The 24,326-nt window shown below is 36.4% G+C and overlaps 5 protein-coding genes across 5 annotated transcripts; 1 reads left to right on the top strand and 4 right to left on the bottom strand.

Moving 5' to 3' along the window:
* Positions 1-2,335: 2,335 nt before the first annotated feature.
* On the bottom strand, positions 2,336-3,686 carry LOC107621174 (disease resistance protein RGA2-like). The gene is made up of 2 exons (XM_021114756.2): positions 3,570-3,686; positions 2,336-3,487 (listed from the first exon to the last, which is right to left on the bottom strand). Exons 1-2 carry the CDS (start codon positions 3,684-3,686, stop codon positions 2,336-2,338), a joined length of 1,269 nt encoding a protein of 422 aa, XP_020970415.2.
* A 2,071-nt stretch (positions 3,687-5,757) lies between these two features.
* LOC148582074 (uncharacterized) lies at positions 5,758-7,470 on the top strand. The gene has a single exon (XM_088500820.1). It carries the CDS (start codon positions 5,758-5,760, stop codon positions 7,468-7,470), a length of 1,713 nt encoding a protein of 570 aa, XP_088356946.1.
* A 7,827-nt stretch (positions 7,471-15,297) lies between these two features.
* On the bottom strand, positions 15,298-16,632 carry LOC107621176 (putative disease resistance protein RGA3). The gene has a single exon (XM_016323211.3). The coding sequence runs from the start codon at positions 16,630-16,632 to the stop codon at positions 15,298-15,300; it is 1,335 nt and encodes a 444-aa protein (XP_016178697.3).
* A 650-nt stretch (positions 16,633-17,282) lies between these two features.
* Positions 17,283-19,618, bottom strand: LOC107621177 (putative disease resistance protein At3g14460). Its single transcript, XM_088487044.1, has one exon. It carries the CDS (start codon positions 19,368-19,370, stop codon positions 18,288-18,290), a length of 1,083 nt encoding a protein of 360 aa, XP_088343170.1. The 5' UTR covers positions 19,371-19,618; the 3' UTR covers positions 17,283-18,287.
* Positions 19,619-19,723: 105 nt separating this feature from the next.
* On the bottom strand, positions 19,724-24,108 carry LOC107620762 (peptide chain release factor 1, mitochondrial). The gene is made up of 11 exons (XM_088487041.1): positions 24,012-24,108; positions 23,817-23,917; positions 23,599-23,697; positions 21,872-22,055; positions 21,657-21,705; positions 21,494-21,572; positions 21,299-21,373; positions 21,142-21,219; positions 20,608-20,766; positions 20,393-20,488; positions 19,724-20,064 (listed from the first exon to the last, which is right to left on the bottom strand). Exons 1-11 carry the CDS (start codon positions 24,106-24,108, stop codon positions 19,870-19,872), a joined length of 1,212 nt encoding a protein of 403 aa, XP_088343167.1. The 3' UTR covers positions 19,724-19,869.
* Positions 24,109-24,326: the final 218 nt, after the last annotated feature.

Genomic DNA, 24,326 nt, shown 5'->3' with positions numbered 1-24,326 from the left:
TTTCTATAAAAAAAGAATATTAATTTAGGTCGGTTCAAGATTTAGTTTATCAATTTTTCGGTCAAACTAATTTATTTGGTCTAATTTTGACAAAAATAACACAGTTTGATTGATTATATAGATTAAATTTTAATTATTAAAAAACGTCTTTAAAAAAAAGGTGGAAACTCAGGTGCAGTCGAATACTTGAGAGCTGTTAGATGATTTGACTGATTTAACTAAATTTTCATCTAACGACTCTTAGATATCAACTTCACGTGAAGTCGACTCCACATGAATTTTTACCTTAAAAAAAAAAGACGTTTTAAGCATCTTTATGTGAATGGTTCCTTAATTCTATACTAAACTATTTAGTTACTGATGTGTAATTAAAACAAAATTAGAAAAATAATAATTACTTTGTTAATATGTGAAAATGATAAACATAAAATAAAGTAATTGTGAGACTAATTAATGTAGGACTAATATGACGAAAGGAAAATTTGCTATAGTAATGTAGATGGTTAAACAGATCTTAATTAATTGAATAGTACGACAAGGAAATTTGCTACATAAGTTTGACATTTTGGAAAAACAGATCATATGATTTCTAACCAACCAATAAATTAAGATGTTGGAGACAGCCAATTTTCTTGTTTGGCAATCTAAATGGTTGGATAATTAGATTATGTTTACCATGTCATTCCTTCTTAAGTTGCAAAGTCTTCACGCCAATGAAATAAAATTTAAAAAGAAGGAAAAATTAAAGAATATATTAATAAGCATATTATTCTTGATATGCACTTTATAAGTTTAAATTATACCGACTAAGTCAAGCTTTATTACAAGAAATAGAGACAATTTTAATACATCAAATTGTGGCAAATTGAAAATATGTTGAGAAAATACTCAGTTTGGTCCCTTAAGTTACACTCGAGCCTCAATTTAGTTCTTGAAGTTTTAATTGCCTCAATTTAGTCTCTGAACTTTTCAAATTTTAATCACGTTAGTCCTTACAGTGGTTTCCGTACAGTGGTTTCCGTCACAGAGTTAATTGAAAAGTTTGGGGACTAAATTGAGGCAATTAAAACTTTAAGGACTAAATTGAGGCTCGAGTGTAATTTTAGGGACTAAATTGAGTATTATTCAAATATGTTACGTAATTACAAGTCACACCTAACTTTCTGTGCTACTTTAATGCTCCATACAACATTAATCATGCATGTATTTATCTAGGCATGCATAGGCCATGCAATGATCGATATAAATATATAATGACATATCTTGCACAAAAAATCTTATACGAAAGGTATTATTTTTATTTCTTTTTAGGGAAATAATTCTATGACTAATGTTAGATGTATTTATTTGTGGATCCATCATTTCATTTTTATATATAAATATAGAATTAAGTGTGAGTTTTATTTGTGTGAAATTTACATTTCATAATATAGTGATGAGTTGATAACTTTGTTAACACGTGACGCAAATAACCTATTTTAATAGCTCTGTTTTTCTTTTTTCCGTTCACTAATAACAATTCATTTTTAAATCTTATTTATTCCTAAATAATTGGGATTTTTATAAAATTTAGACAGCGTTAATTAACATAATATCCTAAAAGATAGTCTACTGAGCATTTAATTTGTGCTTTTTTTTTTAATCAAAGATAGGAGACTCGAACCCGCAACCTCTTAATTGAATATGGAAAGACTATGCCATTTGAGTTATAACTCATTGGCTCATTTAATCTGTGCTTGCTAGAGAAGAAAGATTAAAAAAAATAACGGTTTTCTTGAATATCTCTTATTCAAAGACTTATCTAAGATGATAAAATAAAATAAGAGGAATACTAGGAGCCAGTAATTTTGGTGTTTTGTAACCATCAATTGGTCATCAATAGTGTTTTTAATGGTGTGAGATTACATCTAATGGTAGGAGATCACTCACTTTTGTTTTGATGGTTAAGTGCTGGTCAGAAAATACACAAGTTGCTGGCCCCGTAGACTTTTCCATAAAATAAAATTGCAACAATGTGGAATGCAAAGAATGGGGCAAAATAACTTACATACTCTTTTTCAGTATTTTCTGTTGTTTGGATTTTGTGAAGGAAAAGTTGAAAACAATAAAATCCTGTTTTTTGTTTTCATCTCCTGTTTTCACTTTTTCGTTCCTAAAATCCAAACAACAGAAAATACTAAAAATGAAAACAGAAAATAAAAACGCAAACTAAACGCACTGAAGTCTTCAGTTTTCAGTTTTCACATTGCCAAATCATAAGATTTCACATTAGAGCTATCACAGGGTTGAGATGTTCTTCAGTTGAGGTAGATGAAATGGATTTCCTTCAATGTTGTCACCAAAATATATCCTCATAATCAATCTCAACTTTAGGGATGGACTGTATCTTGTTCCAATCTTCACCTTCATGAACTCTGCATCTTTCCTTCAGAACAGAACAGTCTATGATGATTAGACATTCCAGTGAATCCGGTAAACCTTCTGCTGGTAAGCATTGAAGCTTGGGACATTGAGAAATCTCTAAGCTCTCAAGTCTTGTAAGATAATGAAGTGAAGGAAGAAAGTTCAAGCTTGGACAATCTATTACTGTAAGATGAGTGAGGTTAGGCATATCCCCTGCTTTCAAATCCTTCCATTGTTGCAAGTTCTGCAGATTATGAAATGTAAGAGACTGCAAAGATGGAAAACTGTTTGGACCTTGGGACTCATCATCCACGCGTGTCAAATCATGCATCTCTTCCACATAAAGATGTTTAAGCATTGGAAGCTGGCCAAGAGAAGGGAATACTTTACAATAACGACAATTTTGCAAAAGAATTCTCTCAATCCTGCAAAATGTTGGGTTTCCCAACCAACTTGGAAACATAAAACCACCATAACCTGTTATAGTTAACCATTTGATCCTATTATGAGGTTGAAGACCAGCCAAGATTTGTTGCTCTTCTAGGCCATCTTTAAACTCATTCCATTGCAACTCCAAGCCTTCCAAGCATGGCTTTTGTTCTAACTTAGCCGCGACGGCTTCTCTCATATTAGTCACATTTTCAAGATTGACTATACATATGGACCCATGAAGGAATCTCATGTCTTTAAGCTCTTCTATGCATTGTCCTTTCTCTTTGCCTACGATGAACGCCGATAAGGTTTGAAGGTTTGTTAACTTTCCAAATTCCTTTGGCATAGAACTAATTTGGCGTTTTATGTCCAATTCAAGGTGCCTGAGGTTGGTAAGATTTTTCATCTTTTTAGGCAACTGAAGTAGTTTGAAGCAGTTGTTGAGCATAAGTATCTCTATCCCATTTAAATCTGTTACTGATTCAGGCAGCTTCTCAACATGAGTTTCCGAGACATCAAGGTGTCGGAGGTGTTTCAAAGTTCCAATTGAGTTAGGCAGCTCACTAATATTGGAAAAGCTCAAATTCAGCACCCTTATGTATCTGAGATTCAGAAAAAAACTCATAAGGGATTTGATCCATTTGGCACACACCTTGAGACAACAGAATGAAAGTTCTCAGACGACCACACTTAAGGAAAGCCTTCAGACTTTCTACCTTAATGTCTTTACATACCAAAGATGAATGTCTGACACATCTCAAATCACCCCATGGCAATGACTTGCCATCCTCCATTCTAAGACAAGCTTCATCAGAAACAAACTGAGCAAGGTCATGAATGAGCTTGTGCATTTTATACACTGGCTGATTTTGAAGATCTTGGTGTGAACATTGAAAGAAGGACCTTTGAAATAATATATCAAAATACTGTTTGCCAATGTCTTCAGCTCTTCTTGTTCCTCTTGGTTGAACAAAGCCTTCTGACACCCACAATTGGACCAAATCATCCTTCTTGAATTCAAAACTTGCAGGAAAAATAGAGCTGATGAGTTTGGAAAACTCTAAACTAAATTGATGATGATCAAACATTATTAACAGCAAAATTATTAAGCTAATCTTGGTTAATGTGTTAATTAAAATAATTTTGTTGTGCAGGATTAATATTGGGCCGAAAACAAATTTATTGTGCCAGCCCAAAATTTCACTCAGCCTTGGTTTTAATAACAAAAAATGAATGTGGCTGATTTAATGTTACTTGGGCCAAATAATTTTGATTGCTCTAAGCCCAAGTGTGTTACATGCCTTCCATTTGTTTTATGCATGCTCCAAGTTTTATCAGGAAAGCAAATGTTATTAATGGGCCAAGATCAAATTGATTATAGCAACCAAGCCCAATTCCATGAGTGTTACTCATGCCTTGTCCGAATCCATGAAGCAAAGAATAACAAATTCTCAAATGCTTCCAACGGATTCCATTACTCTTCCTGAAAGGATTTCAAAGCCAATTTAAACATTGGGAATATAAGCAAGAGAGAGAAGATTGATTTGACTAAAGGGCATCATTGCTACACGCCAACTAAGGGAAGCAAAAGCAAGATATTCTTCAATTAATTAGTTTAACCACTATTGCTTTTCTTCAGACTCTTTCTTCTCTCTCACTTCTTTCTCTCTTCGGTTATTACACAGGAAACATTGGTAGCCATGGAAGCAAAAATAAGCTACCGAAAGGAAGAGAAAGCAAGCCTAAAGACCATCACAATGATGGCAAGAAAACATACTAAAATAAAAATGAGCTGTGGCTGAGATTGTCACCATTTATGGACAGATTTGGTGAGGTAATCTTGGCTTCTCCATGCTCAAAAAGGAAGAAGAAGATTCGGCCAGCTGGAGGAGATTCTTGAAGCATGGCTTGTCTTCGATTCTGCTCAACCACCACAGGAAGTAGCTAGAGTGGCGAAGTGATGGTTGAAGGCAGAGATTGAAGCAGATGAAGTCATCATCATCATGAAGCATCAAGGGCCAGAATTTCATCTTGGAGAGCAAGCCAAGGATGGAGAGCTCGGATTGATGAAGGGTGATGATCAAGAAAGGACTAGAGGTAATTGCATGTTGGTTAATGCATGGTTATCTCTTCTCTCTCTATGTGGCCGAACCGGTTTTGTTGAAGGAGGAAGAAGTTGGTTCAGTTTTGGCTTCAATAAGTGGAGGCTCCCCTCTTCTATATTAAGGGTGGACAGCCATTGTTTGAAGCAAGGAGAAAATTTGAGAGTGCAATGCACAGAGTTCTCAGAGCTACCTGAGCTAACAGATTTCTCTTCTCCTTCAATGTATTCAGTTTTGTATGTTTCTGTTTAATTTTGTCATGTCTTGAGTCTCATGGTAAAAGGCAAACAGTGAGGTTTGTAATGAAAAAGCCATAGAGCGGAAAAAGGCAGAGAGTGCAAAATTGAAAGAAAAAGCCATAGATGTCTTAGAGTTCCTTTGGTCATCTATGTTGTGTTTCATGATTCTGTGGGAATCCCCTTGTAAGTTGGGTTAGCACTTTACAAGTTGTAATCTGTTGATTATAGTGAAATTCCATCATTGTTGTGATGGAGACTGGATGTAGGCTGCACTGCACTTAGCAGCCGAACCAGGATATATTGTGGTGTAATTTTCTTCCTCTCCTACTCCATTTCTGTTTTCTACTGCACAGGAGCAAAAACCAAAAATGTCTCGTGCCAAGTGACGAGACAAAATGAAAATGTCTCGTGGCTAGGGACGAGCTAAAAACAGAAAAGTCTCCTCTGAATCCAGCAAGCATTAGCAAGCAAAAAGGGGGCTAAGATTCAACCCCCCCTTCTCTTAGCCACTGAAACCATCAATTGGTATCAGAGCTTGGTCTCAAAGAGATCAAGCTTTGCAGCTTGGAGTAAAGATCCTCATGGCAGAAAATAGTGGCGCAAATGTGGTGTCTTATAATCTAACTGAAGGACAATCAAGCAACAGACCCCCTCTTTTCAATGGGAAAAATTATACCTATTGGAAGGAGAGGATGAAAATATTCATACAAGCAGTGGACTACAGACTTTGGAAGATTATTCTCGAAGGGCCTAAATATCCAACTACCACAAGTGCAGAAGGAGTTGTTTCTCTCAAACCAGAAGCAAGATGGACCGAGGAAGATAGGAAGAAGGTGGAGTTAAATGCCAAGGCAATAAATCTGCTCAATTGTGCTATCAGCTTTGAGGAGTACCGACGGGTATCAAGATGCACAACGGCAAAGGAAATCTGGGACAAATTGCAAATCACCCATGAAGGAACCACCATTGTCAAGAAGACTCGGGCAGATATGCTAAACAGAGAATATGAAACGTTTGCAATGAAGGAAGGAGAGTCCATTGATGAACTATTTGAACGTTTCAATGCTATCATTGTTGGCTTAGATGCTCTGGGAATTACACATTCTGATTCTGTGCTAGTGAGAAGAGTGTTGAGATGTCTCACAAAAGAGTGGGAGACTAAAGCTTTAATTATTTCTGAGAGTAGTAGCTTAGACTCCATGACACTTGATGATTTGAGAGGAAATCTTCTTGCTTTTGAAAATACCTATTTGAAAAAAGATACAAAAAAGAAAGGAATTGCATTTTCTTCTGTGACTAACCCCCTGGATGATGAATCCAGTGATAACTCTTCTGAAAATGAGTTTGTTTTATTTGCAAAAAAATTCAGGAAAATGGCTAAACTCAGAGGCAAAGGCAGCAGCACAAGGAAAGTGAAGAAAGACCTCAGCAAGGTAACTTGCTACAATTGCAAGGAAATGGGGCATTTCAAATCTAATTGTCCCAAGCTGAAGAAGGAGGAAAAGCCAAAAAGAGGAAAGAAGAAAGGACTGATGGCCACATGGGAAGACTTGGAGAATGATTCTGATGATGATGATGAAGAAACCGAGACCAAGTCACAAACATGTCTCATGGCAGACCACATAGATCAGGTAGTCTTTCATAACCCTAACACTGAAGATCTCCATCTTATGATAGACCACCTTTCTGAAAAAATAAGATGTTTTCTGCTGGAAAATCAAGAACTTGAACAGCAAATTACCATTCTTAAGGCCGAAAACAGTTTTCTAAAAGAAAAAGTGAGAGAGGCCGAAACTGCTTGTGATCTTGTTGAAGAAAATAAGCAGTTAAGAGCCCAAGTTAGGAGCTGTGAAAGTAACCATTGTGTTCTTGCATATGTGGACTGTTTTAAACAAAATGAAGAGTTGCTTAAAAAGGTTAAAAGACTTGAGGAAGACTTGGCCAAATTTACACAAAGTTCTGAAAGTTTAAATCACATCTTGGCTAGTCAAAAACCTCTTTATGATAAGGCTGGGTTGGGGTTTCATAAATCTGAAAATTCACATTTTGAAAATATTGCTTCATCTTCTAATGACACAAGATTTCAAGATCCCACCTACTTTAACAAAAAGACAACTCCAAGGTTTTGTAGACTATGCAATCGGAATGGACACTTTCCCATTCAATGCTTTTTCGGTGAAAGAATGGTTGGTGACAAAGTTTATAAAATTGTTTTTGATTACAATGGCTTAGGACATAGAAGATGGTTTAACGTAAAAGGATCCAAAAAGATTTGGATACCTAAGGTTACTTAAGCATTGATTTGTAGGTGTGCCTAGCATCCAAAAGGAAGGAAAATGTGTGGTATATGGATAGCGGATGCTCTAGGCATATGACCGGAAAGGCAACCTTCTTCATAAAGCTTGATGACTATGATGGAGGACTTGTCACTTTCGGTGATGATGCAAAAGGAAAAATTGTGGCTGTTGGGAAAGTTGGTAAAAACTTTTCTTCTTGTATAAATGATGTTCTCCTTGTACATGGCTTGAAACATAATTTGCTTAGTGTTAGTCAACTTTGTGATTTGGGTTTTGAAGTTATTTTTAAGAAATCTGTTTGTTTAGTTGTGTGTGAAAAAACTGGGAATGTTCTTTTTGAAGCTAAAAGATGCAACAATGTGTATGGATTAACTCTTGAGGATTTAAAGGAACAAAATGTAACATGCTTCACATCTTTTGAATCTGAAAAATGGCTTTGGCATAGAAAGTTGGGACATGCTAGCATGTATCAAATTTCTAAGCTAGTTAAAAGAAATTTGGTTAGAGGGATCCCAAACATCAAGTTTGATAAGGATCTTACTTGTGACGCTTGTCAATTAGGCAAACAAGTAAAATCCTCTTTTAAATCAAAAGATGGAATCTCAACCAAACGGCCATTGGAAATGTTACATATTGATCTTTTTGGTCCTACTAGAACTCAAAGTTTAGGAGGTAAACATTATGGTCTTGTGGTGGTAGATGATTACTCTAGATTTGGTTGGGTACTTTTCCTTGCCCATAAGAATGATGCCTTTCATGCTTTTTCAACCCTTTGTAAGAAAATTCAAAATGAAAAGGATTTGAAAATTGCCCATTTAAGAAGTGATCATGGAAGAGAATTTGAAAATCAAGATTTTGAAAAATTCTGTGATGACTTAGGGATTTCTCACAATTTTTCATGTCCTAGAACCCCCCAACAAAATGGAGTGGTTGAAAGAAGGAATAGAAGCCTTCAAGAAATGACTAGGGCTATGTTATGTGAAAGTGAAATTCCTAAATTCTTATGGGCTGAAGCTGTGAACACAGCATGTTATATTCTGAATAGAACAATCATTAGAAAAGGGTTAAAGAAAACACCTTATGAGCTATGGAAAGGAACCCCTCCAAATCTTAAGTACTTTCATGTTTTTGGATGCAAATGTTTTGTGCTTAATAATAAAGAAAATCTTGGAAAGTTTGATCCAAAATCCTATGAAGGAATGTTTGTTGGATACTCCACCACAAGCAAGGCCTATAGAGTTTATCTCAAGGAGCATAGGACAATAGAGGAATCCATACATGTTACTTTTTGTGATTCTAACTTAATTCCCAGTATTGTGAAGGATATTGATTCAGATTGTGAAGAGGCTGGAACAAGTAAAGAAAACCCCAAAACTGTTCAAAGTGAAGAATCTGTCAGCCCGGTTTTGTCTCGTCAGATTGGAGGAGATATTTCCATTTTGTCTCCTGAACAGGCACGAGCAACTGAAACAGTGAGACCACCAGAAGATCATCAAAGTACTACACCCATCCGAAAGCCTAGAGAATGGAAATCTATGAGGGGTTATCCTCATGATTTCATCATTGGTGATCCCTCTCATGGTGTAACAACAAGATCATCCACCAAAAGACAAGCCGAACCTAGCAATCTTGCTTTCTTGTCACAAATAGAGCCCAACAATGTCAAACAAGCTCTTGACGATCCATCATGGGTTAAAGCAATGCAAGAAGAGCTTGCTCAATTTGACAAGAATGAGGTTTGGACACTAGTACCTCATCCGGATGGTAAGAAAGTTACCGGTACTAAGTGGGTATTTAAAAATAAACTTGGTGAGGATGGACAAGTTGTTCGGAACAAGGCTAGATTAGTGGCCCAAGGTTACGATCAAGAAGAGGGTATAGATTTTGATGAGTCTTTTGCTCCGGTAGCTAGAATGGAAGCAATTAGATTGCTTCTTGCCTATGCCGCCCATAAAGGTTTCAAAATGTTTCAAATGGATGTTAAGTGTGCTTTCCTTAATGGCTTTATTGATAGAGAAGTGTATGTGGCTCAACCCCCCGGTTTTGAACAAAAAGAGTTTCCAAATCATGTTTTCAAATTAACTAAGGCTCTTTATGGTCTTAGACAAGCTCCAAGAGCTTGGTATGAAAGGCTTAGTGCCTTCTTGTTGGAAAATCAATTTCAAAGGGGTACCACCGACACTACTTTATTTATCAAAGCATCTAATGATGACATACTTCTTGTTCAAGTTTATGTTGATGACATTGTATTTGGATCGGCCAACATTTCCTTGTGTGAAGAGTTTGGAAAACTCATGACTAGTGAGTTTGAAATGAGTTTAATGGGAGAGCTTACTTTTTTTCTTGGCCTCCAAATTAAACAAACTCCTAGTGGTACTTTTATTTACCAAGGAAAGTATGCAAAAGAACTTATCAAAAAATTTGGCCTAGAAAATTCCAAAGCAATGGGTACACCAATGCATCCCAACACAAAACTTGAAAAGGATGATGATGGTCAAGATGTGGATGAAACAAGGTATAGAGGAATGATAGGTTCACTCATGTACCTTACCTCCTCTAGACCGGATATTGTTCAAAGTGTGGGTGTATGTTCAAGATTTCAATCTCACCCAAAAGAATCCCATCTTACGGCTGTTAAACGCATCATTAGATACATTAAGGGAACTTGTGATTATGGCTTGTGGTATCCTAAATCTGATGAATTTTGTGCAGTAGGGTTTTGTGATGCAGATTATGCAGGAGATAGAGTGGATAGAAGAAGCACGTCCGGCATGTGTTGCTTCCTTGGAAGCTCACTCAATATGTGGTCAAGCAAGAAACAAGCCACAGTGGCTTTATCCACAGCTGAAGCGGAATACATTTCCGCATCTGCATGTTGCACTCAACTAATTTGGTTAAAAACACAATTAGAAGATTACAAATTAAAAATCAATAGTATACCCTTATTTTGTGACAATATGAGTGCTATAAACATCTCAAAAAATCCTGTTCTGCACTCTAGAACAAAGCACATTGAAATTAAATATCATTTCATTAGAGAACATGTGCAAAAGGGAACTATTGATATTCAATTTGTAAAATCTGAAGACCAAATTGCTGATATTTTTACAAAACCACTCTGTGAAGACAGATTCTGTACCTTAAGAAAAAGTTTGGGAATGTTTGATTTAAGTTTCATTGAAAATTTGTGAATTTTTTAACTCTGTTCAGTTTTGTCTCGTAGGTTTGGACGAGATAAAAACGCAAGCTTGATAGAGGAGCTCTGTTCAGGGGGAGGCAACACAGATTTAAATTCTCCTGGGCCCCACCTAATAAATTCTGACCCCACCATGGCAGTTTAGTTAGTTATTCCTTCCTTGAAAAATAAAATCACAAAATCTCTTAGATTGTCTTTTCAAATCTAGTTGTAAGATACATGTTGTCAAATCATATCTTTTCCTTCCAACTAAATCCCTTGATTCAAGGAAAAACTCCCTCTTTATCACTTTTTGAAACTTCCATTTGGATAATAACCGTGCCATTATGGTCATTAACCTCCCATCATCTCTCTCCAATCCTCATTTATTGCACCTCTAACCTCCCTTCATCCTCCTCTCATTCGGCCTTCACCCCTTCATATTCAACCCATCATTCATCCACCATGAAAAAGAAAACCGCTGTTAGGCGAAGTAGCCGAACCCCCATTCCAAAAAACCCACCTTTCTCATCACCTCCAACTCATACACATATCCATCTCCATTCTACCTCATCCTCTACTCAGTCACCTCCCTCCAAGAAAACCGAAACCATGCGCCGAAAGGTTATTGCTCAGAAAACCTCAGGGAGAGGCAAGACAGGGAAGAACAAGCAACCAAATGTTGAAGAAGATGAAGAAGCATCACAGACTACTCCACCTCCATCACCACCAAAAAGATCTACCTCTCATGCAAAAAGCTCTCACAAGAAACAGAAAACCTTTACTCTGCATGACACAAGCGAACCCCCCAATCTGGAATCTCTAGAGTTCAAAAACAAATTCCACAAAACTCATTCACATTTTGATCCTTCTCGCTTCCACTCATGTGCCTTCTATGAATTTCACAAAGACGTTCTTCTGCAGCGCAATCTCTGCCCCTCTTACTTGGTGAACCTTCCAAATCTTGCGACCAAAGGAATGAACTTTTCGTCTCTGTTTGATGCTCTGAAATGGACTCCTCTGACTCACATTCAGAAATTGGTATACCCGGGGCTGGTCCGGGAATTTTATGCAAACATGCGCTTGATTGGTGGGTCAATCCACTCTTATGTCAAGCGTGTTTACATAACCCTCACCCCTCAAACCATTGGTGCTGCTCTTGGGTATGAAGATGAGGGACCAAAGGTTTATATGGTTGATAAATGGGATGATCAAGTGGGAGTTACTCAACAAACTGTCATGCAACACATCTGTGCCAACCTGTCCGGGCTTGATGGATTAATCCCAACTCACAAATCCCTCGGCCCAGAGAACTCTCTGTTACACCGTATCATCACTCATATCATCACTCCTCAAAGTGGTTCTCATCATAGAGTAACAGTTTCTGACTCTATCATCCTCTTTGCTCTTATTACTTCCACTCCAATTTCATTTGCTTATATTATGACACGTCATATGTGGGAAGCAGTAAGAAGCACAAAAAAGGCTAATCTTCCTTATGGCATGTTTCTTACATGTATATTTGAATATTTTAAGGTTGATTTGTCTAATGAATCTGTTGAGAACAAAGTGTCACAGATTAAAGGAGGAGGAGTTTCGAACAAGAAAAGCAAGCAGTCTGTTGCCTCCGAACCCTCTCTAAGCGATTTGGAAAGCCACCCTGAACCCTCAAAGGTCACGGCATCCATCAGGGAGGCTCTCAGTGAATTCCGCAATATGTCCAAATTGATGCTAAAGTCAAGCAAGGCTGCCCGGAAATTGGCATATGCAAATGAGAAAGCCTGGAAGAAGTGCTATGAAAGGGTCGGTTTCATGATTCAAACCTTTGATGATGAAATGGGAACAGGAGATTCTGAAGATGATTCTGGTTCTGAGTTCAATGTTTCTGATGATTAGTGACTATTCCTCTACTTTTATTTGATATTGGCAACAATAGGCTCAATCCTTCTTTTGTTTTTTGTAAAGGCATGACTTGGTACTCCCTGCCGTATGATACTCTGAACAATTACTGCTTTGTTATAAATATTATGTATTGCTCATTTCTCTTGTTGCAGGTCTTCTATGTCCCTTGATGCCAAAAGGGGGAGGAAATTTAAATTCCAAAATTGAAATTGGAATGAAACAGGGGCTGGAAAAACAGGGGACAAGGGTTGAAATTTTCAAATTGAAAATTCATGATTATCCTTGTTCAAAGAAGGCATTTGGCTTATTATAATGTTTAATATATTGTGATGCTTGGCTGATTTTTGTTCTATTATGATCCTTGCTGTATGAACTGCATTTGGCATTTGGTTATTATGATGTTTGATATAATTGGCTGATTGGTTCATGTTTGATAAACCTGTTGGTTTGAAGATTTATATTTGGCAGTTCCTTTAAGATGTGTTATTTAACAACTGCCATGCTTTGATGTGCTAATATGTGTTTCGAAAATATTTTCCTTATTTTGAATGACATTGCTCTGATATCTGGACTGGAAAATATTTGGAAACTTTCTGAACAACACTGGTTTGTGTTTTGTTGATATGTGTATGTTTGAGCAGATAATCAATTTATTGATAACAAATGAGTTTTGATTATCATCACATTCTGCTCATAAATCAAGCATTCAACATTTCAAAATAAAATATGTTGAATAACATTGTTACTTGAAGCTTGATCCAATTGTTACAGGTTAAGTGCTTCCCTTGATAAAAATAGCACATATTAAGGGGGAGCCATGTGACAATTTGAAAGGGGAAGAAATTCAATCTTCAAAGGGAGTATTCTTTACTCTATCTTTAAATTTCTTTCCATTTCAATTTTAATAATGTTTGTCATCAAGGGGGAGATTGATGAGTTTGGAAAACTCTAAACTAAATTGATGATGATCAAACATTATTAACAGCAAAATTATTAAGCTAATCTTGGTTAATGTGTTAATTAAAATAATTTTGTTGTGCAGGATTAATATTGGGCCGAAAACAAATTTATTGTGCCAGCCCAAAATTTCACTCAGCCTTGGTTTTAATAACAAAAAATGAATGTGGCTGATTTAATGTTACTTGGGCCAAATAATTTTGATTGCTCTAAGCCCAAGTGTGTTACATGCCTTCCATTTGTTTTATGCATGCTCCAAGTTTTATCAGGAAAGCAAATGTTATTAATGGGCCAAGATCAAATTGATTATAGCAACCAAGCCCAATTCCATGAGTGTTACTCATGCCTTGTCCGAATCCATGAAGCAAAGAATAGCAAATTCTCAAATGCTTCCAACGGATTCCATTACTCTTCCTGAAAGGATTTCAAAGCCAATTTAAACATTGGGAATATAAGCAAGAGAGAGAAGATTGATTTGACTAAAGGGCATCATTGCTACACGCCAACTAAGGGAAGCAAAAGCAAGATATTCTTCAATTAATTAGTTTAACCACTATTGCTTTTCTTCAGACTCTTTCTTCTCTCTCACTTCTTTCTCTCTTCGGTTATTACACAGGAAACATTGGTAGCCATGGAAGCAAAAATAAGCTACCGAAAGGAAGAGAAAGCAAGCCTAAAGACCATCACAATGATGGCAAGAAAACATACTAAAATAAAAATGAGCTGTGGCTGAGATTGTCACCATTTATGGATAGATTTGGTGAGGTAATCTTGGCTTCTCCATGCTCAAAAAGGAAGAAGAAGATTCGGCCAGCTGGAGGAGATTCTTGAAGCATGGCTTGTCTTCGATTCTGCTCAACCACCACAGGAAGTAGCTAGAGTGGCGAAGTGATGGTTGAAGGCAGAGATTGAAGCAGATGAAGTCATCATCATCATGAAGCATCAAGGGCCAGAATTTCATCTTGGAGAGCAAGCCAAGGATGGAGAGCTCGGATTGATGAAGGGTGATGATCAAGAAAGGACTAGAGGTAATTGCATGTTGGTTAATGCATGGTTATCTCTTCTCTCTCTATGTGGCCGAACCGGTTTTGTTGAAGGAGGAAGAAGTTGGTTCAGTTTTGGCTTCAATAAGTGGAGGCTCCCCTCTTCTATATTAAGGGTGGACAGCCATTGTTTGAAGCAAGGAGAAAATTTGAGAGTGCAATGCACAGAGTTCTCAGAGCTACCTGAGCTAACAGATTTCTCTTCTCCTTCAATGTATTCAGTTTTGTATTTTTCTGTTTAATTTTGTCATGTCTTGAGTCTCATGGTAAAAGGCAAACAGTGAGGTTTGTAATGAAAAAGCCATAGAGCGGAAAAAGGCAGAGAGTGCAAAATTGAAAGAAAAAGCCATAGATGTCTTAGAGTTCCTTTGGTCATCTATGTTGTGTTTCATGATTCTGTGGGAATCCCCTTGTAAGTTGGGTTAGCACTTTACAAGTTGTAATCTGTTGATTATAGTGAAATTCCATCATTGTTGTGATGGAGACTGGATGTAGGCTGCACTGCACTTAGCAGCCGAACCAGGATATATTGTGGTGTAATTTTCTTCCTCTCCTACTCCATTTCTGTTTTCTACTGCACAGGAGCAAAAACCAAAAATGTCTCGTGCCAAGTGACGAGACAAAATGAAAATGTCTCGTGGCTAGGGACGAGCTAAAAACAGAAAAGTCTCCTCTGAATCCAACAAGCATTAGCAAGCAAAAAGGGGGCTAAGATTCAACCCCCCCTTCTCTTAGCCACTGAAACCATCAAGAGCAATAGGCAAAACACCTTTTCAAGCAAGCATCCAAAAGATCATAACTCAGTTTCAATGCTGGAATTACTTGACTTCGATTCTCTGGAATGTCCCATGTGTTGCTTTTCAGGATGTCATCCCACTCCATTTCATCGGATCTAAAGCGTAGGGTGCTTCCGAGAACTCTAGCTGCCAGTGGTAGCCCATCACATTTTTGTGCAATCTTGAAGCCAGTTTCCCTCAATTCTAATTGTTTGTTAGTATCATGTCTCATGTTTGAGAATGCTCTTTGTTTAAGCAATTCCCAACAATCTTCATCAGACAAAGTCTGCAAATGGTACTGGTAAGGAGAAGCAGTGGCAACAATTCTAGAAACAAGCATGCTTCGAGTCGTCACTAGTACTCTACTCCCTCGAGCAGCAACTCTCAATGGCAAGCACAACACATCCCAATTATGTTCATCCTCATCCCAGAAGCCATCTAATACTATTAAAAACTTCTTTCCGTTAAGTATTTCTTCAAGTCTCATTTGAATTGGTTCTAAAGCAGACAACTTCACCTTTTCCCTACAAGCACACTCAACAATTGACCTTGTGACTCTTTCCATGTTATACTCAACAGAAACAGATACCCAAATTTTCAAATCAAAGTTGCTATCCACATCAACATTATTGTAGACAAGTTGAGCAAGAGTAGTTTTTCCCACACCCCCCATGCCCACAATCGCAATCACTGAAAGATTCGACCTTCCCCCCATTTCCTCATCCAACAACAATTTTATAACTTCTCTCTTATCACTCTCTCTTCCAATCACAACTGACTCATCCAATAACGAACTAGTTTGAAAATTCCCTACAGTAGAACAAGGCATACCCAATTTGTGCAATTCATCTACATAGGAACCATCCATTTCCCTAGCTAACTCTTGTAGTTTATTCTGCATCTTAACCATCTGAGAGGGAATACTAAACTTAAACTTAGAAAAGACCAAGTTCCTGACCTGATCCTTGTTGGTGAAGTCAACGTTGACATCAGCAGAAGCAAGTTTTGAGATTTCCAAGGCAAGTTCATCTAGAAAGTCCTCAGCTTCATGCAAGGCATTCTGAGTGTCCCTGAGCCAAAGGTGTTGGGCCTTATTATGAGAAGAACAAGAAGATGAGTGATTAATGGCTCTAACATTGTCAACAAGAGACTGAACCTTGAAGAGTGTCCTTTCAAGCTTGTTGAGGTCGTTGTTGTCAAAACCAAAGAGAAGAGAAAGCTCTTTATGAGCAAAGCTTGTGAATCTGTCAAGGATAACCTGCAAAGAAGCAGAGACTATGCCTGTTTGAAACAGAACACTTTCCATTCTCACTCTATCTTCAACCAACTCTAATGCCAACCAAATATATATATTGAATCTATTATAACATTGCTAAATTTAGTTTATAATGTTAGTTGAATATAAAAATAGAAAATTTTTATTTTGTATTTTTTAAATAATTAAATAATATTAAATATAATAAATATTATATATTTAATTTATAAATATTAAAATAAATAATATAATTTTAGGTTATTTTCTTCTTAACATTATGATCAATATATATGATATTATTCATGGGTAGATATAGTCATATAAAAATGATAGTGGAGAATTTTACCTAACAGCATTTTAATGAATAACAGTAAAAATATTATTAAATAATTTAATATATTTATTTAATATAATATATATTAAATATCTTAAATATTACTTTTACGTGAAAACATTTCCTTCGACAGTTGATCTGTTCTCTTACTCGCGCCGTTTTCAAAGTCAAAGGTAAGTCAAACTCATTTATGTAAAGCTTAAAAAAGAGAAAAAAAAAAAAACTTTATTTCTTGGTGCTCGAGTCATGTTTGGTTAATAAACTGAGTTACCCTTCATTTTTTTTGTTTAATGAGTAGTTTCGGAAATGGAGGAGACATGAATTCCGGGAAGATTAATCACATGTATACAAGATTTTGACAGCATAGTTTAGAAGCTAGATTCACCAGCTGTAGGAGATGAGTTTATGGAACAGAAGAGAAAAAAATGAAGAAATAAGAGAATTGATGAGTGAAGTTGCATTGAATTGTTGCAACTTCAATCTGTTCTCTCAGAGGAGTAGTACAAGCTATATATAGTCTTAACACTATCTATCTATAACTAACTAACGAATGGAAAGTAAAACTACTTGATACAGAATCTGTTATTCTAACAGATTCTTGATTCTCTTTCACTCTATCACCAGCACTTAGAAGTTACCTGCTTAAAGCCATTATCAATTAAAAGAGAGTTGTTCATCATCAATAAATACATTGGAAACATGAGCTATCTTAACCCAATCTTTTCCTTCTGTTTTGCTGCAATTTTTCATCAGCTCAGAGCAATCTCTGATAAAGAGAAATTCAAGAGATGCAGATACTCCTCCGTCAGGCAAAGATGAAATAACAGGACAATCATTCATTTCTAAATGCTTAAGCGAATAGAGGCATGACAGCAGTGGAAGCGAGGCTAAGCTGGGGCAATGTTCCACCTTAAGCTTTTGTAAACATGGGAAGTCACCACCTTGAACTCCTACCCACTCTTCCAATTTAGGCATGGCCTCAATTGTAAGTTCTTTCAAGGTCGGAAACGCATGAGACTGTTGACCTTTTCCATCTCTACAGAATCTTTCATCTATTCTCTGAAGCTTACACATTTCTTTGATATGCAAAAATTGAAGACATGGCAATTTACCAATGGGCTCAAGGTGTTCACAATTCAAACAGTTATGTAGAGTCATATCAACCATACAATCATAACAAGGATCAGCAATCCAACTCGGAAGCTTAGAACCACCATAGCATAGCAATGCCAACTCTTCAAGGCCCAGAGGGGGTCTTAAGCATTCAAGGATTTGCTCTTCTTTCCTAGCATCGGCAACCCTTGGCTCGGTCCATCTTAACAGTATCCTACAAAGGAACTTCTTGCTGCTCAAATCAGCTTCCATTGCTTCCTCAAAACTCAGAGACATTCTCAATTCTCGAAATGCAAAATGCACCCGTAAGATTGATCATTTTCTTTAACTCCACAATCCGGCACCCATCATCCTTGCCAACAAGAAATGCCGGCAGAGTTTGAAGATTGATCAAATTACCCATCCAAGGAGGCATTGATTTCAGTTGCCTCACAACATCAAGCTCAAGATGCCTCAAACTAATGAGCTTCCCAATCCCTTTAGGCAACCCAACTAACTCTAAACATCCCCTAAGCCTAAGAGTTTGCAAATTACAAAGACTAACTAGCGAATCAGGCAAGCGTTTAATGGGCGTATAAGACAAATCAAGATACCGAAGCGATTTCAAACTCCCGATAGAACTCGGCAGCTCTGATATAAGATTCCTACTAAAATTCAAAGACCTCAATCCCTTAAGGCACAAGAAAAGATTTCGCGGAATGCGTTCAACATAAAACCCAGGCACAGGAACAAGAAATAGCGTGTTCAGATTTTCAAACCTCTCAATTACATCAAAACCCGAGGCGCAAGCCACACTCTTTGAATCCACTGACAAATGCTTCACATTCTTAGGTACTTTATCCCAATTTGCATCCAATACCATATGGTATTCAAGCACTGAGAACGTGATCTTATCCTGGTTGATTCTATAGAGTAACCTCCTCGTCTTCCCGTGGACGAAATCCACGGACGGATCAGATCTCGAGGGAACAATAACTTGGCTGGAGACGAGCGAATCGAAGACTTGGGCTGCATCGTGCTCCTGCTGCCTGGTGGAGCACTGTAAGAGTCCCTGGGCTACCCACAGAGAAACCAGTTCTTGTTTGGAGAATTCGTAGCTGGGAGGGAAGAGGGAACAGTGTGAGATGAAAGGGAAACGACCGTTGCTGAATTGAATAACTACCTGGCGGAAGTTTTCGGGAGAGATGGAGATGAGGGTGGTGCTGGCGCGTCTTTTCTTGCGAGCGATGAAGGGGGGAGAAGAGGACGGAGTGTGCCCTAAATTGAGCTTGTCGTGCAGCCCTGTAATCTCAAAATCCTCGGAAGGATCATCATCGAGTGCAGAAGCAGAATTGGAATCCATGTCGCTGGCGGTGTAATTCAGTGACAGTTATATGAAAAGCTTTTTTCTGCAGCTCTGTCCTCAATTCTACAATTTCAGAGAAGTTGTTGTTGTTGTTTTTTTTTTTTAATCAAAGATACGAGACTCGAATCCACAACCTCTTAATTGAGTATGGGGAGACTATGCCGTTTGAGTTATAACTTATAACTCATTGGCAAGTGTTCCACCGTTTCGGACTCGAACAAAGAAAAGATATCACCAACCCTTTTTATTTGTTATTTGAAGTAGTCAACCCTAAATTTAAGTTTTTCTGTTTTTCATAAATAAATAAAAACATTCAATTATAACAATACATTTGATTTGATGCCATGCTAAATCTATCATAATTTCTACTTTTTTTTTTCTCTCAAAATCTAGCATATCTTTGTTCAAATACAAGAATTTTTCTTTTTCAGCATGTGAAGTACAAAAATGAGTCCCCAAACTAACCGTCAGTAACGCCTGAATCCATCAGTTGGTGTCAATGAGAAGAACTAAAAGTTGCAATTGCATCCATTTCTTGTTGCAATAGAAGAGCATCAATAAATACCTCAAGATTCTCACCTTGCATCACATCATCTATTGAGTGATAAGTTATGCCAACTCTATGATCAGTTACACGACCTTGGGAAAAGTTGTATGTCCGGATGCGTTCAGATCTATCACCGCTGCCAATCTGTACAGTTTGACAAATCTTAGCCTTTGTTTTGAGATACTTGGTCAGAAACTGAAAGATTGAGACTCAGTATTATGTTTGTTGATTTAGAGATTGGTACTAAAATTTCGGTCTCTGTACCCAAAATTTCAGTATTTCAGTACCCTCCAAAAAGACGCAGGAGACTATAAAATGAGGGTATTTTAGGTATAAAATGTTATTAAAGTTTCAGTCTCTGTCTCTTAATCTCTATCTCTCAGTCTTTTGGTCTCTATTTCTGCACCAAACGCTAAGTCAAACTAATAAGGTATAGGCAATTCAACACAGTTCACAACAATAAAAATCCTACCTGTTCTGACCGAAGTTTTGATCGTGTGCTATGAGCTCGGAGCCTTTCCATTTCAAATAGCTTTGCACACAATACTTTAAGTGCTCTGGCCTTGTTCTAAACAGAAATAAGAAAGCATATGTAGAATGTAGAAATGAGACACCTTAACTGATGGAACACATTTCAGGTTAAAATCATCAAATGAAAATTATGCCCAATATTTTGAAAATACTCACTTGGTGTTGAGAACGCTCATTTTGTATAGAAACTGTAATCCCAGTTGGAATGTGAGTTATTCTAACAGCACTGTTTGTTGTATTTGCATGCTGACCACCCGAACCACTAGATCTGTAGGTATCAATTTTTAGGTCTTCATTCTTCAATTGAACATCAACCTGCATATCCTTAAACATATCATATTGTCTCATACTAGACTGAACATAAACTACTACTTCATATACTTAAATAAAAAGTGCTCAATTAGAGCACTAATTCATAATTTGAACATAATGACGGCTGACTGGGTTCTTTGCGGTTATTTGGAACGTTTGGTTGGAACGCAATAACATGATTTTCAACAATAAAGAGGTAACTGTTGATGTCCTACAGTGAACTGGTATTGATCCTACTGGTTGTTGATGGTAATGCCGGAGATGACATAGGATTGTTAACCTTGTGTTTAGATTTGCTTTTGTATCTGTCTGTTTTATGCTCCACTCTCATGTGTCGAGCTTCATTTGTTTCAAAAAAAAAGCTTAGTTATTAATTACCTCATCAGCCTGAGGGAGGATTGCAACAGAAACAGCACTGGAATGAACTCGTCCTGATTTTTCTGTCACAGGAACTCTCTTAAAAAAAAGGAAGAAAGAAGTCAGCAATGACAGAAAGTAGATTTGTTCATGGATGGTAAAAGGTTGTAGCCAAAACCTGTACTCTATGGATTCCACTTTCAAATTTTAGTTTCCCAAAAGCACCATCTCCTACAATTGCTGCACTAGCTTCCTGAGAAAGTGAAGTTCAAACAAGAAATCCATCAGATGAAGGATGAAATGCAGTTCTACTATATCAGGAACTTGAGTAAAGCACATAACTCAGATCATACAGAATGTACAAAATATGTACCTTGTATCCTTTAAGATCTGATTGAGCAATATCTACTACTTCAAATTTCCAGCCATTCTTGTGAGCATACTTTTCATACCTGTATCATGTTAGACGATATCACTTTTTAGAAAAATGTAACAGTAGTTTCCTTTTGATTTCGATGACACAAATGCAACCTTACATTTTGAAGATGTCCATTGCAAACAAAGAAGCCTCCTCCCCACCAGTGCCTGTCAAAAGTGGTAAAAGCAAATGAAAGTGGCAACAAATGAAGTCAAAACAGAACAAAAGTAAGAAACAATCAACACAACCCAAGACAACTTGACACACATTCATCGGAGAACAATTTTGATTATAAAAAATAATAGATATTCTTATTCAACAGTGACACATCACCTGCTCTGACCTCCAAAATGCAGTTTCTTTCATCAGCATCGTCCTTAGGAAGTAAGGACTTCAACAGCAAATGTTGCAGTCTTCGTTCTTCCTCTATGGCCTGCCCCATTTCCTCTGTCGCCATATTAATCATGTCTTTGTCTTCGGAACATTCAACCACCAGTGACTTCAAGCCATCAATTTCCTACACAAAGAGCAAGTAGGCAAAGGATTCATCTGTCCCATTACGTTTGGACTATTATATGGTTACAATAATAAAATATATTTTTTAAATTTTTTAATAATTATCAAATAGTTTTTATTTAATTTTAATTATAAATTAATTCTTTATATATTATTTAATTATAAAATCTATCATCTATTTTATAAATTATTATTTTATTATTAATCTATTATATTTATTAACAATTAGAAATAAAAACAACAACGGAATAGATCTATTAATCATGACCTCCATACATATTTTGGTAATGCAAATCAATGAATTTTTTTATCTTTTGATCCATTACAGAAATACAACATAATCGATTGAATTTTGCAAGACAATATAATTCTCAAAATTCCATATAATTAGAAGTGTTACATAATCGATTAATTGCGCCGTACAATATGAATTTTTTCTTATTCAATTGAATCAATTGAAGTGTTACTTTACTCTCTGGTCTATTCCTGAACTCGAATTAAAATCCATCTGTTTAGTTTCCAATTCTAGCACTGCCTGAGTGCCTTCTATTCCACCTTAAAATTGCACCTATTTCCCTCCAATCTATCGGTTCTGCTCTATATTATATCCATTAGTTCAGATAAATGATTCAGCATGTTGTGCTTCAATCACCTCTACCTCCTTTTTGGGCCCATTCTATATATTTCAAAATGCACTCTATTTTTTTTGTACTATGCCCTATTCCTTCCGCCCCAATAGAAGTTCATAGGAATTCTTTTTTGGTGTGTTTTGAACAAAAAATTTTTTAGAATTTTAAAAAAATCTATATTATTCTGCGGAATTCAATCCATTGAGATACCAACAAACATGATTCCTTAGTTTTTACGGCGGATCGAGAGATAAAAAATTCATTAATTCGCATTATCAAAATATTTATAGAGATCCTGATTTTTGTTTTTAATGGTTAACAAATATGATAGATAAATAATAAAATAATAATTTATAAAATAGATAGTAGATTTTATAATTAAATAATATATAAAAAATTAAGAAAAAAATTTAAAATAGCTCTTGACAATTACTTCAAAAGACAACGAGGCTCTTGACAAAAATAAAATACCAACCCGGCTCCTGAGACAAAAAAAATACCAATTCGGTCTCTGAGATTTACTTTTATTTTTTTTTGTACAGGGGCTAATCAGTCCTAAAAAAAGATCAGGAACAGGTTAAGTGTTTTCTTTTTTTTTTTTTTTTTCTTGAAGGCCTCGTCCTTTCGAGATAATTGTCAGGAGTTAGATGGGTATTCACTCTAAAATTAATTTATAATTAAAATTAGTTCAGAACTATTTAATAATTATTAAAAAACTAAAAAAATAGAAAAAAAAAAAAAAGAAAAACCGTCGAATCATTTGCCCCACAAAGTAGGAAAAAAAAAAAGTAACACAAGTTAATGCAAAGACAAAACAAAACAAAAAAGCTACTTAACATTACTCTTTATCTTCCCCCCTTTTGAATTTTCTTAATGAAAGAAACACCCAAAAAGCGCACGAAGAGGGTTCAATACCTTCTGTTTAGCCCTCAACTCAATAATAAGGTGTAACGAACCGCTCAGCTTTCGCAGCTCCTTATTAGCTCTTGCGTATTCTGATGGTGATATTTCCGGCTGTCATCAAGTAACAAGAATAATTAAAACATAGGATAGCGGATGAACAGTGAGATTTAAACTTAGAAATTGTGAAGAAAAACAAAAGAGAAATGAAAGAAGGCATTGCATTGCATTACGTGATTGAGAAGATTGTTGAGAGTGGTAGACCTGTACTCAATAGCAGACAGTCTCCGTTCCATTATGCTTAAGAGCTCCTTAGACAGTTGAGGTTGCACTTCTGTTAATGCATCAATTCAAATTCGATCAATATTCTAGCAATAAATGAATTTCACAGGCTCTAATGATTCATCATCAAGAGTGGAATGAGGTACCAGCAGAGTAAAAACGTAGGGAAAAAGGAGTTGGAGGGTGGAATAGTGTTGATTTGAAGTGCTTGGGCAACATACTAAGAGAACGAAGAGTTCTCATCATGGTCGATTCATTTCTTTTCCAAATTCCCAAAGCTTCGTTGTTTTCACTTCACGCTATCATCTTCTAAATCCACCTCAACATAAGTTTAATATTTTAGTTAATATTAATTTGTAATTTTTTAGTAATTTTGTTTTTCGATTAGATATTTAAATTAAATTTGTAGTAAAAAACTAAATTTATTAAAAAATAATACATAGATGAATTTGTTATATAAA

The sequence above is a fragment of the Arachis ipaensis genome, chromosome B10 (assembly GCF_059453495.1).
Source record: "Arachis ipaensis isolate K30076 ecotype BB chromosome B10, ASM5945349v1, whole genome shotgun sequence".
In the NCBI taxonomy this organism is placed as follows: Eukaryota; Viridiplantae; Streptophyta; class Magnoliopsida; order Fabales; family Fabaceae; genus Arachis; species Arachis ipaensis.
This window is presented reverse-complemented; position numbering and strand designations above follow the sequence as displayed.